Consider the following 15,732-nt stretch of genomic DNA (forward strand, 5'->3'; position numbering starts at 1 on the left):
TCTCTCTCTCTCTCTCTCTCTCTCTCGGTTGTATATCACCACTTGGACTCAGAACGTCAAAAACTACTTGATATTCAATCACAGAACATCACCAGCTGTCTGACTAATTATTACTTTAAACTCTCCCTACGTAGTAGGGATCGTCATCAGTCAACATTCTCGACGACAAAAGTTGACAATAAGAATGGCGGCTGATCTTTCAGGCATCGTTATCAGTTTGTCGACCATTCAACGTTCGTGTGGAGGCGATGAACCCGAGCGCATAAATCTGTGAGCGCCGGCAGTTTTAGCATTCAAGCCACTCCACTTGTTCTACCTCGATTATTAGGCACCTTCTCCTCTCTCGGTTCCAAACAACCCGTTGGATTCAAAACTTTAAAACCATCCAGAACAGCGCGCGGAGTTAACCATCACAAGTTTACAGGTCATCTATGAAGCGCAAAAGAACAAAATCTTAATTGATGACACCCCAATCCTAACAAAGGATCAAATTGTCAAGAAGAACAAATACTTTTACGCGTTATGGAACTACCCGTTCACCTAACCAAACCCTATAAATCCACAACCTTCAACGCCGAGTCCAGCATTGATCTTGTAAGTTATTGAGCAGAGAAATAGATAGAACGTTCCGTTGAAAGTTCCAATGGTGGAGGAGAAAGGAAATGAGAGATGGTGGGAGAGGATGAAGAAAACCGAGTATGTGAAGGAGGCATGGCAACAGGCGAAGTTTTCATTGCCGATGATTCTTACAAACGTGGCGTACTATTGCATTCCTCTCGTGTCCGTTATGTTCGCAGGCCATCTCGGCGATATTAAGCTGGCAGGAGCTACACTCGCCAATACTTGGGCAACTGTCACCGGTTTCGCTCTAATGGTACCATTTAACTCCGCACATATATTTTTCTGCCTGATTTATATTTTTTTATGCTTTGTGCTTAAAACGGAAACGCTGGGTTTTTCGAAGGCGGGGCTTAGCGGGGCTTTGGAGACGCTATGTGGACAGGCGTATGGGGCCAAGATGTACAACAAAATGGGGTTGTACTTACAAGCGGCGATGATAACCGCCGTGGCCGTGTCATCCCTCATCGCCGTTCTTTGGTGGTTTACGGAGAACGTCCTCATCGTGCTTAAGCAGAAGCCAGAGATTGCTAAGGCAGCCGCTATCTTCATAAGGCCTCTTATTCCTGGGCTGTTTGCAACCGGCCTTCTTGAGTGCTTGCTTCGGTTCTTGCAGACGCAGTCTGCTGTAGTGCCACTTGCTGTGTGCTCCGTAGGGCCGTTGATTTTGCACGTACCGATTACGTACCTGCTAGTTCATCGGGCAGGTCTTGGTTTTACCGGAGCGGCTATGGCGGCGTCTGTATCGCTGTGGATTTCGTTTATTATGCTATTTTTTTACGTTCTGCGCTGGAAGAGGTTCAAGGATTCGTGGCAAGGGTTTTCCCGGGAAGCCTTTCGGCATGTTCTCGGGGGTCTCCGCTTGGCCATCCCATCAGCCATTATGTTATGGTATTACCCTCTTGGCCTCTTTGTCTCTCTCTCTCTTGCCCTCTCGTTCTCTCTCTCTCTCTCTCCATGTCTCTCCTTGTGTACTCCTCTCTCTCTGTCTCCCTTTCTCCCGTTCTCTCTCTCTCGCCTATCAGTTTCTCTCTCTCTCTCTCTAACCTCTCCTTTTCTCTCTCTCTCTCTTCTCTCCTTTCCTCTCTTTCTCTCTCCTATTCTTTTTTCTCTCTCTTCTCTCTCCTATCCTTTTTTCTCTCTCTTTCTCTCCTCTCCTTTTCTCTCTCTCTCTCCTCTCCTTTTTCTCTCTCTTTCTCTCCTCTCCTTTTCTCTCTCTCTCTCTTCTCTCCTTTTTCTCTCTCTTCTCTCTCCTATCCTTTTTTCTCTCTCTTTCTCTCCTCTCCTTTTCTCTCTCTCTCTCCTCTCCTTTTTCTCTCTTTCTCTCTCCTATCCTTTTTTCTCTCTCTTTCTCTCCTCTCCTTTTCTCTCTCTCTCTTCTCTCCTATTTCTCTCTTTCTCTCTCCTATCCTTTTTTCTCTCTCTTTCTCTCCTCTCCTTTTTCTCTCTTTCTCTCTCCTATCCTTTTTTCTCTCTCTTTCTCTCCTCTCCTTTTCTCTCTCTCTCTTCTCTCCTTTTTCTCTCTTTCTCTCTCCTCTCCTTTTTCTCTCTTTCTCTCTCCTCTCATTTTTCTCTCTTTCTCTCTCCTATCCTTTTTTCTCTCTCTTTCTCTCCTCTCCTTTTTCTCTCTTTCTCTCTCCTATCCTTTTTTCTCTCTCTCTCTCTTCTCTCCTTTTTCTCTCTTTCTCTCTCCTATCCTTTTTTCTCTCTCTTTCTCTCCTCTCCTTTTTCTCTCTTTCTCTCTCCTATCCTTTTTTCTCTCTCTTTCTCTCCTCTCCTTTTTCTCTCTTTCTCTCTCCTATCCTTTTTTCTCTCTCTTTCTCTCCTTTCCTTTTCTCTCTCTCTCTCTCCTCTCCTTTTTCTCTCTTTCTCTCTCCTATCCTTTTTTCTCTCTCTTTCTCTCCTCTCCTTTTTCTCTCTTTCTCTCTCCTATCCTTTTTTCTCTCTCTTTCTCTCCTCTCCTTTTCTCTTTCTCGCACTCTCTTTATATATATGCCTCTCTCCTTACTCTCCCTCTCTATCTCTCTCGACAAGCCTTTTCCGGAATCCTCTTGTTTTTCTTTTGAAAATATCACCATTGATCGAAGAAAGGGAAATTCTTATATTCGAATAATGTTCGCTTGCAGCCTGGAATATTGGGCTTTTGACATCATTACGTTACTAGCCGGTCTGATGCCTGAAGCGGACACAAAAACATCAATAATGGCCATGTGGTAAGAGTTTTAGCCCTCATTTGTGTTTGGTAGAACATTACATTTCCATGATCCTTAGATAAGTTAATTTCCGTTACTTTTTTACAGCGTCAACACAGTATCCGTATCATTCTTCATCACATTTGGGTTTAGCGCTGTTGTGAGGTAGATATTCCTCTTGCTGTGGTCATATGGAAGTTAGAAGAATTCTTAACGTTCCCTCTTTTATTTCTGTAGCACGAGAGTAGCGAACGAGCTGGGTGCGGGGAACGTAGACAAGGCAAAAAACGCCATCAAAGTAGCATCGGAGCTTGCCATCATTCTGGCCACAATTGTCGTTATTGTCTTGGTCCTTGGTCACAATTTATGGGCCAGATTCTTTAGTAGCAGTCCAGTAATTATTAGCGAGTTTGGCCGCATGGTGCCTTTGCTCACAATAACTATGATTCTAGATACAGCGCAAGGAGTTTTATCAGGTAATAACGGAGTGAAAAACGAATTAAGTTTTACCGTAATCGAATAATTAATTTATGATTGATTCAATGTGTCAGGGGTGGCAAGAGGGTGCGGCTGGCAACGTATAGGAGCCTGTACAAACCTTGGAGCATTCTACCTGATCGGCATGCCTATTGCCGTCGTGCTTGGCTTCATCCGAAAGTTATACACAAAGGTTCTTAAAGCCCCCTAAATTCTTTGTTTCGAGTAATAGGGATGTTGAACTTTACATATGATAGCCACATCTTATTAGAGATTGTGCTGGCCATGAGTATTGTATGAGTTATACTATAATTTTCCGTCTGAAGTACCCGGGTGATAGTGTGATATGGTCTCTGGGCGGTGTAGAGACTATTTGAATCCGTCTTTACGTAATTATCTTGCTTATTCCTTATCTGACGAGGAGATTTGGTTTTGTTACAGGGGCTCTGGACGGGTCTAATTTGCGGTCTGGTGTTTCAAACCTGCATCCTCCTCATCATCGTACTTCGAACCAAATGGGGGAGTATAAAGTTGTCTGTGGAAAAAGAAGAATCTTTGCCTGTATAATCAGGAAAATTTGGTAGTTGGTAGACTTATAGATAGCCCTTAAATTTAGGTGCCCTCACGGAGGAGACGTCATTGTTCTATTCGAATATACCATTTTTTGTATGAAATTAAAAATTATACGTTTACTTCAGAAGTTTAAATTTACTATCTGATTCTTTAGTATGTTCTGTCTGTGCTTGCCCTATTCAACCAAAAATCTCTCTCCTAGATCTAAAATGAAAGACAGAATAAAGAGAGGAGGTTCTCTATGCAGAGTGGATTGTTTAACGCAGATTAGGCAACTGTAACCTCATATCTGAGAAACTAATTATGATATTTGGCCACGGTGATTGAAGAATTTTCGTCCGTCCAATATCGCCCTAACAAGTGTTGTTTTAGCATTATAAAAAAATCACGGTTTGGGTGAAGAGAAAATAATCAGAAGGAGCCAACGGAGATGACAAATACTCATTTCACTTCAACGTGCCTTCCTTTGTCGGTTGCTGGTTGCAGAAAGGATGCGGTGAGGGATATTGGGCGATACGAAATATGGGGAGCGTAGTATATCGGTATTTATCCTTACGTAACCAAAAGGGCAGATAGCTATCAAGCGATAACTATCAGCCAGGTCGGTACGCTAGCATTCACTGCCTATGTAAACGTGAGAGAACGTCGTCGTTTCTGTTAAAGTCAACAAATTGACAAGCACAGGAAGGAACAGTGACGGCAAGTGAAAAATGGGTAAAGGGAAGTTTCTCCGTCGTCTTTAAGGGCGGATCAAAGTAGGAATGGAGGACGCAGGACGGATGGAACGCATCGGAACGGAATTCCGTTCCGATATCCGTTTTTCAAAAAAAAGTCCGTCATTTTCGTCATTCGTTTTCGTTTCGTCATCTAGGGGTTTCCGTCATCTTTCCGTCTCGTCATTCGTCTATTGATGAAAACGGAACGGAACAGACGTAACTGTGACGAAAAATAGAAACCCCCCAGAGGCAGTTCAGTCTTCAGTGTCTCCCAAAACCCTCATTCGTCGCTTCCCCCTTTGGCGCTCTTTTTCGGGATCTTCTCATCGGCTCTCCCCCACTTCGCATCTCGCCCCACTCCCTCTCAGATCACCACTGCCGTTGTTGTCACCACCACCGTCGACAGTCATCTGCCTAGCAAGCCCGCGCTAACGCTGCCCCGTGCAGGCTGCCTGCATAGGCTGCCTACACAAGCCGCCCCCACAAGCCCTGGCCGCGCAGGCCGCCAACGTAAACGGCCCACACAGGCCGCCCGTGCCAGCCGCCCTAGCAGGCTGCCAATGCCGATACCCTGTAGAAGCGCACGTCAATCGTCCTGCCAACGACACTTCAAGAATTCCCCACAACCTCGCTGCACACTATTTGGTGCTGAGGTACTCCTAAACTCTCTGGTGTCCCGTGTTATTTGTCTAGTATTCCCCGAGAATTCATCCACAACCGTCGGGTTTGCTTTGGATTTAAAATTTTCAAGCGATCATTTGAATTGGTTTTTTTTTCAATCTTCAAACGCACGATCGTTCAAATTTATTGATTTTGGTGCTTTGCATCATCGCGGTTGTTGAAGATAGTACTCCCGCCCTCGATGAGGAAAGGGGCTGCACCACCACTATTTCATCGGATTTAATTCTTGAAAGTGATCCTGTGATTTTGTGGTTTGGTTTTATCCTACCCTTCCTTAGTCGCCCAACATCCTATATCCGTCGCTATCCCATCCCATTCCCTCTAGTCATCCTGCATCAGTTAGCTCCTAACCCAGATCCGTCTTGGGCTAGGGCACTACCTCTGGGTGGGTTCATGATTCTGAAGTCATAATTTGATAAGCAATGATTGTTTAATACGTCAACGCATTATACTGAACTATGCTTAGAACTCTAAATAAAGTAAGAGATACAATGAAGGTAACACAAGGAAGAAACTTAGAATAAATGAGCGGAAGGGATTCAGAAGAATAGAAAAAAATAACCCAATATGCTTATGTAAAATTTTGATTGCTACATTGCACAGGCAGAAAAAATGAGAGGAAAAAGGGAGAACATGAGAGAGAAAGAAAGACAGAAAAATTAGACAGTTTGTGAAATTGCGAGAGGAAGATTAGAAAAAGATAAGAGAAATAGAGAAAAAAGGTCTAAGAGAGATCGAAGAGTGGGTGTGAATGAGAGAAGAGAGGGAGAATTGAGAGACGGAGAGAAGAGAGGGAGATTATGGAATTACGAGATTGAGAGGAAATGAGAGAACTAAGTACAGATTGAGTAAAAATGAGAGAAAAAGGGAGAAGAGAAGGAGAGAGGAGTGGAAGATTATGAAATAACGAGATAGAGAGGGAATGAGAGAAATAATCACAGATTAAGTAAAAATGAGAGAAGGAGAGAAGGAGAGAAGAGTGGAAGATTATGTAAGAACAAGATTGAGAGGGAATGAAAGAAATAATCATAGATTGAGTAAAACTGAGGGAAAAAAGGGAGAAAAGGAGAGAGAGACAGAGAAAAATTCAGACAGTTTGACAGATTGTGGGAGAGCGAGGACTAGAGAAAGATGACAGAAATAAAAACAGAGTGGGTGGGAAGCGAAGAGAGGGAGAATCAGAGGTAAAATGATAAAAAGAATCAGAGAGTGAGTGAGAAGGAGAGAATATAGGGAGAATTGTAGAAAGAATTTCACTGAAATGGAATTAGAGAAAGGGAGAGTGACAGGGTGAGCGAGAGGATGAATTAGAGAATTAGAGAAAGAAAAAGAAAAAGCACCACAGTGTGAGATTGAGAGAGCGAGAGAGAGATTGAGAGAAAACAAGATACATAATGAGACTAGAATTGATGAAGATAAAAATAAACTGAAGGTACTGAAAACAGATATTCCAATTTGAAATAAAATTCTCAGAATACATGCAACAAGAATGGAAATTCCAGAATTTATGAACGAGAAGGAGTTATGAGAAATAGCAGAAGAAGATTTGCAAAATTGGCGTGTGAGAACTAAGAATTAGCGGATGAAGTATAAAAAAAATAGGAAAAATTCGAAGAACGTAGTGGCAGAAAATATGATAAATAGAGGCAGAATAAGAAAAATATATTTGAAGGGGGAAGAATAACTTACCCGCGACCATCGATTTCGCCGATGCCGTTGTCTGCAGATTCTGCCGATGCTGCCGTCTGCCGATGCTGCCATCCACCGTCCACCGTCCGCAGTCGAAAACGACTCTCTTTTGTGTATTTTTGATTCAAATATCCGAATTGAAAATACATGAAATAACCATAAGACTTAGTATTCGATGTTGGATATCGAAATCCGATATCCACACCCGTATCCGATGTCCTCATCCCCCCCCCTAAGACGAAGGCGGATGACGACATCGAGATGGATACCGGTATCGGATAGCAGCACTCTAGCAACCGATATCCGATACCTCGAACTGATATCCAAATATCGAAGAGAACGGATACCAAAAACTGCCTTTTCAGTATCCGATACAACATCCCTCCTGATACCGTCATCCGGTACCAGTATCGGGATAGGAAAACACTAAATGATGGTATCTGCACCCAATATCCGCTATCAGATATTGGGCTATCCGTTATGCGTAAAACTCTGAAATATGTTCGATAACGTGCATGGACAACAATAATGGAAGGGCGATTTGAGGGTTGTAGCCAAATTATATTACCAAAATTACAATATCTGATATCGTTAAGCACATAATGACAACACAAGTTTTTTTTAATAACTGTTGTTGAATATAGTCAATAAATACAATTAAGTTAACATGATTAAAAATATAAGATTATAAATCTAAAATTAACTACTATAATTATTAATATATTAATTATTTTTAAGTTGAATTTTTAATTGTTTATGGATCAATTGATGCCATCTGATACCCTAAAAACTTGGGCGGTAATATCAGCTGATTTATTAATGATATAAAACATTTAATCCCTACATTATGACTAGCAGTAATTCTAGAACGTACACTATTTAGTAAAATGTTTTTGATGTCTGGTTTATACATCAAGAATAATTTGGGCCTAAGTAAAGAGTTTATGTCAATGCAATACCATAATACAAAGATAAAGAAAATGAGGCAGTAGAATAAGGATAATTTTCTAACCCACAAAGTTGTGCGTTGCAAGGAGACTTAAATAAAACTAGAATCCTAGGAAGGTGGCCACAACAGTAATGTAATGATGGCAAGTTCAATCGAGTGTGACTGGACCCACAAAAGTTTGATTTGATGAGCCATCTTTTACAACCTTTGTATTCCTAGAGGGACCGGTCAACTATCCAATAGATGACTGGACTGACTTAGCGGTTGATCAAGACAACAAGTGTTGGCGAGAAGTATAATGGCTCCATAGTGTATGATGACTCCAGCTGATGAAGTTTGTTTCTCTTTCATGGCTCACTAGGCTTCAATTACTAACAAGGTTCTATGGCTAACCAGGATGTAGGATTCAATCACAGGGTCCATCAAAGCCAAGTGAAGAATGGCTTGCAAGGATGCACGTGGTAGTCATCAAAATCAGTGTGTTTTTTGCTGAGGGGATCAAATGAACGTTCCATGTGGTGGAATCATTTTTTGCTTCTAGGTTGTCATCAATATATCCATCAGACTCAAAATCTGAACTGATCATTGATAGTCCTAGAGTCTTTGGATGGATTTTGATAAGCCTAAAAATGCGTGTAAATATGTCGTTGATTTGGCGTTTAGACTTGTACAATAAAATTTATAATTTCCATTAATCACTAAATATAGAATATAGAGCAAGCAAAGGGGTCGAACCACAAGGAGGCAACAAATAAGAATTTTTATCCAATTTCAATGAATTAATTCAAAGATGAATTAATTTTGCAATTAATAAATCTTAATTATGCCTAATAATGTTTTTAATTGTCAAAATCAAGTAAGACTTAATTTTGATTTTAAATATTTCGGTCAGAAAGCTCAAGATAGAAATATTTCAATTTTAAGATCAGATTAATTCAGATTATTAATTTCCCAATTATTATAAAATTTTAAGACAATTTTTATGAATTAAATTTGGGAATTAAATAATCAAGAAAGGGATTTTTAAATTGGACTTCAATATGGATGAATTTTCGAATCAAATTTTATTTTTACGTTTTTTTATATATTAAGTTAAATTCCTAAACAATAAAAATCAAAATCTAGAGAGGGAAACTAGACAAATTAACCTAGAGAGAGAAAGTGAAGAATTTGGGGAAAAAATGAAATCCGACCCTAAATTAAAAATCTAATGATGCGTAAATGTTCTAAATTGATGTATAATAAAGATAAAAAATCAGATCTTGAATCAGAATCAAAATGCAGTGCTAATTTCATTCAAAACCAACTTCTAGGGCATGTACGTTTCGCCCATGCCTTGGCGTTTTAGAATCGTTCAAGAAGAAGATTGAAATACAAATCAGAAACTTACAACTTGGAGTGCAAAATCAAGAACTATCGACTTCCAAAGCATTCCTTGTGTCCTTCGTGGCCAAATCCTTGGAGAGAGCTTCAAAAAGTAATTTTTGCCCATTTCCAGGCCTCCATTTAAAGATCCAACCGTCTGGATTGTAGAGGGAGAAAAGAAAAACATGCCCTCAAAATTTCAGCTTGATCGGTCAGTTAGATCTCAAGATATCGTCATTTTACTGGCGCTTAATCTCCACCGTTGAATTAATTTATCTCTCCTCCAAGAAGCTTGGAAATGGCGCTTTCTTATTGGTTGCCGCATTATTTTCTCATTTTCTGCCTTCTCGGATCACGTTCTAACACGTGATTGTCCGCGTCATCAGCGCGCAATCATTGTTAAATAATTCACCCTTTTGAGTGGTTGAGAGAATGCCACGTCGCCCTGTGTTTATATATGTAAAAAAAACCAAAAGATTTATATATTATTTTTTTCCTGTTGAGCCGCAATTTTTTACCGCGTCGTTTTTAAAAAAAAAATAAAAAATAGAGCTAAGCTTACCGTTTGTCTTTTACGTTTTACGGCGTCGATTTCCGTGTGCATTTAATGCACGCGGCGAATCGACGCTGTTGAGCGTTGATTTATTTTAAAAAATATGTCGGTTAGCGCGTGCATTAAATGCGCGCGCTAACGACTTAAAAAAATTAGCATATGCTATGCACGTGCATGTCGGTTGCCGCGTGCATTTAATGCATGAGACTAACCGACAAGGTAATAATTTAAAAAAAACTTTACCGACTTTAATTTTGAATAATGTATATATATATATATATATATATATATATATATATATATATATATATATATATATATATAAAAACGCATCCACGTATTTGCCTGAATTTCGGGCAAATGACGTGGATGCCCCTTGATATATATATATATTTATAGATATAGAATGCTAAATAAATATCATATGTATTATTGAAATTAAAAAAATCATTTCTTGGCTAAATATTGGTTAAAAAATTATATAAAAATATGGGACAATTCGAGAAAAATTATGAGAGCCCTTACCAACATTTAGCCTAGTGTTTAAAGCCCTGTAAAAAATATTTCTTCACTGAAATGAGGTTAAATTCCATGTAAAAAATGATTAAAATTTATAAATAATAAGACAATCAAAGTACAAGTCATTTATCTTTATTTTAATATGATAACATGCAAATATAGTCATTAAAACTCATAAATATAATGTAAAATTCATCAATTAATGATGTTAATTTGCAAGTTATCAGATTTGTCAATTACTCTAATAGGATACGCACTTTGGCATGGTATGTGTGATGGTTTTGCTTGTGTCTTCTCATGGCCTCATGACGCCATCAATAAAAATGGGTAAGCGATCAAGACTAGCTGTAACATACTCCAATCTATTTGCAAGAATTCATTTTCCCTGTTTTGGAAGAGCAACAGTTCTAAACAAACTGACCTATGTTGATTGAAATTCATTGTTGAAAAATAAATATCCCAATCTCAAGTATACAAAATTTCCTAGAAACTATACAATAATCATGGGATAATGTTTTGAGGCTGCCTAGGAGCCTTCTAGGGCTGATCAAGACATATCCTTCTTTCTTAGATGCCTTATTGACCACAAAACATCGTGGGGTCTAGTAGTAGGGTGAAAGGAAAATAATTAATGATGGATCTGTTGTATTGCATATATTGTTAACACAAATGATATCAAATATGTCACCGTCAAGACATAAAACATACTATTTTGTATTTTCTACCCCACAGCAACACTTAACACACATGAGCACCTAAATACTAGGCGTCTCTTTTTGGGATCACTGATAGGTGACAACTGATTGACTAGCTGAGAACAGCTGTTCTGATCGAGTACTTTTTGTTGAGCCTAAGTGATACTCAAAATTAAATTTCTCTAGCATAAGGTAGAGGAGTCGAGCTTTACTCTACCATGCGCCCACAGTTTCAATGCCTCCTTTGTGTGTCATAGGTAGAAAGATGCTGAATGACTCCTTCAGAGCTGCTGCTGTCATTTGCATAGCGGGTTTAGTGGTAAGGGTGTGTTGGGTTAGTTTCATAATGGTGGTTGTAAGTGGATCAAGGTATTTCATTGGTTTTGTGTCATGTGGACCATGGTGCAATGTGAAAACTAGATCAGATATAAGACACGTCCTTTGAGTATAATAAACTATCTAGTCCATTTGGTGATGCTTGGAAAGAGTCATCAGATCCAATCATGTGGGCAGATCCAATCACTTGTGAAATGAGTTCTATTTGGTTGATTGGATCTAATTGAGGAAGGAACATTGTGATAGTGGGAAGAGATACTATGTCAAAAAAGTGAGATAAGATGGTCCAACTGTGCGAAGGAAAAGACAAGCAACATAGGTATTTTTTTCAGATCATCCACAAATAGGATTAAACGCAGATAGAGAAAGTGATATGCATAGGATCACATATCCCTAGGACTATTGTTTCCCATTATAATGAATATGGGTAAATGACACAATATTCATAAAATAACTATTATAACTCCAACAAGATACCAAACTACGAGTACCAATTATCTTCGCAGAATACAATGATTCTCGTTGACTCCTCATTGGTGGCATGTCTTTCTCACTTTACCTTTTTTTCATATCTTCTACCTCTTATAATTCTTCTTGACTTGCGATGGAACTGTTTTTTATCAAGATGATGAAAGAAATACCAAACTCAAGCTCATCAGGTGCTGTAGTTATGGCAACCATCAATAAAAGTATATGTTTTCTACAATCTGATGGCACGTTATGTTTCACGTTTAATATTCAGTAATAAAATACATTCATAATATATGTAATGACGGAGTGAATTATGATGAGATCATAATAAAGAGATCACTAGTATTTAAATATGTATTCGAAATATTCTTTCCCAAAGGATACTCAAGGACTTTGAAATATCCATATTAATGGCACTATGTTATCCCAATTTTACGATGAATATGACCTATGTTATAGCGATTAGTGTGGAGACACTAATGATAGATAGTGCGCTATTTTTCAAGGGAAAGATTTCACTCAATTTATTTGTATGAATGCCTGAATGATATTGTCAAGACTTTAATCAGGTGGATTCAAGTCATGGTTTTGTAAGTTTTCCTTTGGCCTAAGACACAAAAGATCTCAGATGATTGGGTGTTTTCTTTGACTATGATACTTTAACGTCAATTACTTTGACTATGATCCTTTCACATCAATCAAGTTTTACCTTGACTATGATCCTTTCACGTCAATCAAGTTTTACTTTGACTGTGGTCTAAAGTTCCTAATCCGTCAATTATTAACAGTCTTAGATCGAGTATAACTAGAGGATTATAATTATGATTTCCTGGTTAAGATGAGATTTTTCATACTTTGTATAACAGGGGAAATCTCAAGGGAGATGATGCAATGAAGTTCTTGGCCAAGGCACTAAAATATTAGAGAAGAGTTTTTTAATTGTTTTTGTATGCATCAGTACTAACTGACACCACCAGTTACAAATTGAAAGGTGCCCTTACCTGAAATCATTATACGACCATGAAGTATACAAGGTAATTTGCATATATACAACACAATAAAATAGTGTTCCATGAGAGATTCATTATCATCCTTCAGTTTTTTTGAGAACCATCTGTATTGTGGCAACCTACAGGCTAGAAACACAACCTATTGATTCGAGTGAAATGAACCATGATTAGTTAATCTATTTGGCAATATTATAATTTGCACAACTTAATTCCAAAACTTCTTGGACATTCTAGTATGCATGGGATAATTGATTCAGAGAGGTTGAGATGAATCAAATACTTCTTATCTATCTTAAGGAGTGATCACGATAAAATCCATTCTGATGGCGCACGCCATCAAGAGTCGTCATTGACGTCATTCGTGCCGCGCGCCCTTGACTTTGAAGACTGGGTGAAGCTGCTCAGTTATCCTTTTCATTTTTCTCGTCTCTCTCTCTCTCTCGTGTTTTGTCTTTTTCCATTTCGTTAGTCCCGTTTTCATCATGTTTTGTCGCGTTTACGACGTCTTTCATCCGTCCACGTTTGTCGTCAAGGGGGAAGGACCGTCCTATGACCCTCTCCCCTTGCCCGTCCCTCTTTGCCTCTCTTTTCTCCCCCTTAATTTCCCCTTTGTTTATGTGTTTTCCTTTCTATTTGTAATGGGGAGAGCCCACTCACAAGGGCTCCCCAAAGGATCTTAGAGGGAAGGGTGGGCACCCTAATTCAGTAGACCAGAAAGAATTTTTAGAGAAGTATTCACATTCTTCGTCTGGTCTCGCCCCTCCATCGAGAGAAGAACACGAGGAGGAAAGGGGATTGGCTGAAGGCGTCAGGAGGGAGGATCTGCTGACGGAGGTAAGGAAGAACGGATTCTATTCCTCTACTTTGTCTCTTCCTCACTGGCCTCCTACCGCGGATCCCTCTGGTGGGAAAGAGTCCTCGATGAGCCGCCGTAAGTTCGGCCGCGATCGGTAATTTCGGTCGCCCTGCGATCTTCGTCAGTCAACGGGCAATCCACTGCCCCGATTGGCGTCGTCTGACTAATTCAGATCCAAATTGAGGTTTCAACCCCTGGCTTGAGGAGTCACCTGGATTAAAACTCCAGGTTTGCACCCCAGGAATTCTAATCGTTGCTTGGTAACGCCCTCGTTCGGAAATTTGGCCGGTCATCGTTTTCTTTTCTGAACGGGAACTCGGCAACGTGGATTCCTCTGAACGAGAATCCATCCACCGTAGACTCTTCCCCCTTGGCTGGAGCTCAACCGCAGACTCTTCTGGTCAGGATCAGCCGGACCGGAAATTCACCAAGTCAGGGTCCTTGTCTGATCGTGGAACTCCATCGGTCGTAGACGTTGACTGTGAACCAATCGTCAAGGGAGGGGAAGGGGTCTCTACTCGTCGAGAGATCACCCGAGTAAAGATTTGGGTCTGTTCGGACTCCCATTGATCGGCAAATCAACACGATTGTGATTCCATAGACCTGGGATTGAGAATCGCGAGCTGCGGGTTCCAGACAGCCAGACTCGCCAACGGTTCGATTGCACGTCCGGGATTACCAATGATCGCTAATGCTCGCACCTGTTGACGACCGCCCGGATCGGTTATCCTTAGCACGCCGGGATGGGCCGGCAGAGTTGCTCGAGCTGGGTCACCATCGTGGGTAGTTCCTCGTCTCATCTACTCCGTCCTTTACATCTGCTACGGCACTGCATTGCTCATCGAGCTGCCGTGTCTCCTCCGGCATTTCTCCGCCCCACCCGCTCTGACACGCACCGACGAATACGAGAACCTGCACTACGAGCCACCATCGAAGAGGCACGCCGTCCTCTCCCGTCGCTCGTTTAACTATCTCTTGCAGTATTCTTTCGTCTCATCTCCTTTGCGCTCGGGCTAGGTAGGTGAGAGAAACATAACGAGAGAGACAACGTCTTTGAGTGACTTACCGGTACGGATGAGTACGTCCGTTACGTGCGAGCCCTACAGATTGATTCCGTTTGGTTGTAGACGTCCTCGTCACTCCGACGAGGTTTGAGAGGTCATCGTCGCCATCACCCGGCGATTCCCATCCCAGCTTGGAGCTCGACGCCTCCCTCGTGTCGGAGCCTGCACGTACGACACGTAGGGCATTCATCTTCAAGTAGTTACATAACCCATTAGGGTTAACCGTCGGACGACAACACCGCCATAATCCGATACTTTATCATTTATCGCCACTGAGCCATCATACTCGATGACGATCGGAAGACGTCCTAGGCGACGTCTTGCATCACATTCTTTCTTAGTGATGCCTATGTGAACTAATAATCATTAGCACAAAATCAATTGTTTCTCGAAACTAGACTGATGCAGTCTGAGTTGAGTCGACTCCATCAAGTTTGGATATTTATTATATAATAAAATTTTACTGGATCTTTATTAAATGATGCAGTCTGTTCTGAATTGAATTTTTCTTTAACTGAGAATTTTTACTATGAAAGGAAAAAAATAAGTAATAAGCTAAAAATGATCACTGATAGATATATATAGGCACTAACATCTACTATATATTGTCCAGGCCTGTGAATACTAATTTTTAGCAACAAGGATGGATGTGGAAGGGATGGGAGTGATTGAAACAATTATTGTTTTATGGAACTGATAGTGTTTTTAATGAGAATATTGTAAGCACTGAATATAAACAGATATGAAATCAACATAACATAATTATACTATTATCTAAGTTAAGCGATATAGTAGAGGCTAGAAAATTCTTATACAAATCCAACTCAACTGAATCGAATTGATTACGAAAACAAGGTACAACGGCATGTGGAGGTCAAATCCACATAGAATTAGGGGTTTTCATGAAAAAATCACATGTTTGAGCGAGTATTCTACAAAATTTAATGATGAACTGTGGTAAGAATAAC

At 40.2% G+C, this 15,732-nt stretch overlaps 1 protein-coding gene across 1 annotated transcript; it reads left to right on the plus strand.

The window, feature by feature from the left end:
* Positions 1-220: 220 nt before the first annotated feature.
* LOC144704435 (protein DETOXIFICATION 18-like) lies at positions 221-3,981 on the plus strand. The gene is made up of 7 exons (XM_078576853.1): positions 221-874; positions 965-1,509; positions 2,745-2,831; positions 2,919-2,975; positions 3,048-3,286; positions 3,362-3,480; positions 3,729-3,981. Exons 1-7 carry the CDS (start codon positions 644-646, stop codon positions 3,852-3,854), a joined length of 1,404 nt encoding a protein of 467 aa, XP_078432979.1. The 5' UTR covers positions 221-643; the 3' UTR covers positions 3,855-3,981.
* Positions 3,982-15,732: the final 11,751 nt, after the last annotated feature.

This window comes from Wolffia australiana, chromosome 6 (genome assembly GCF_029677425.1).
Source record: "Wolffia australiana isolate 7733 chromosome 6, ASM2967742v1".
In the NCBI taxonomy this organism is placed as follows: Eukaryota; Viridiplantae; Streptophyta; class Magnoliopsida; order Alismatales; family Araceae; genus Wolffia; species Wolffia australiana.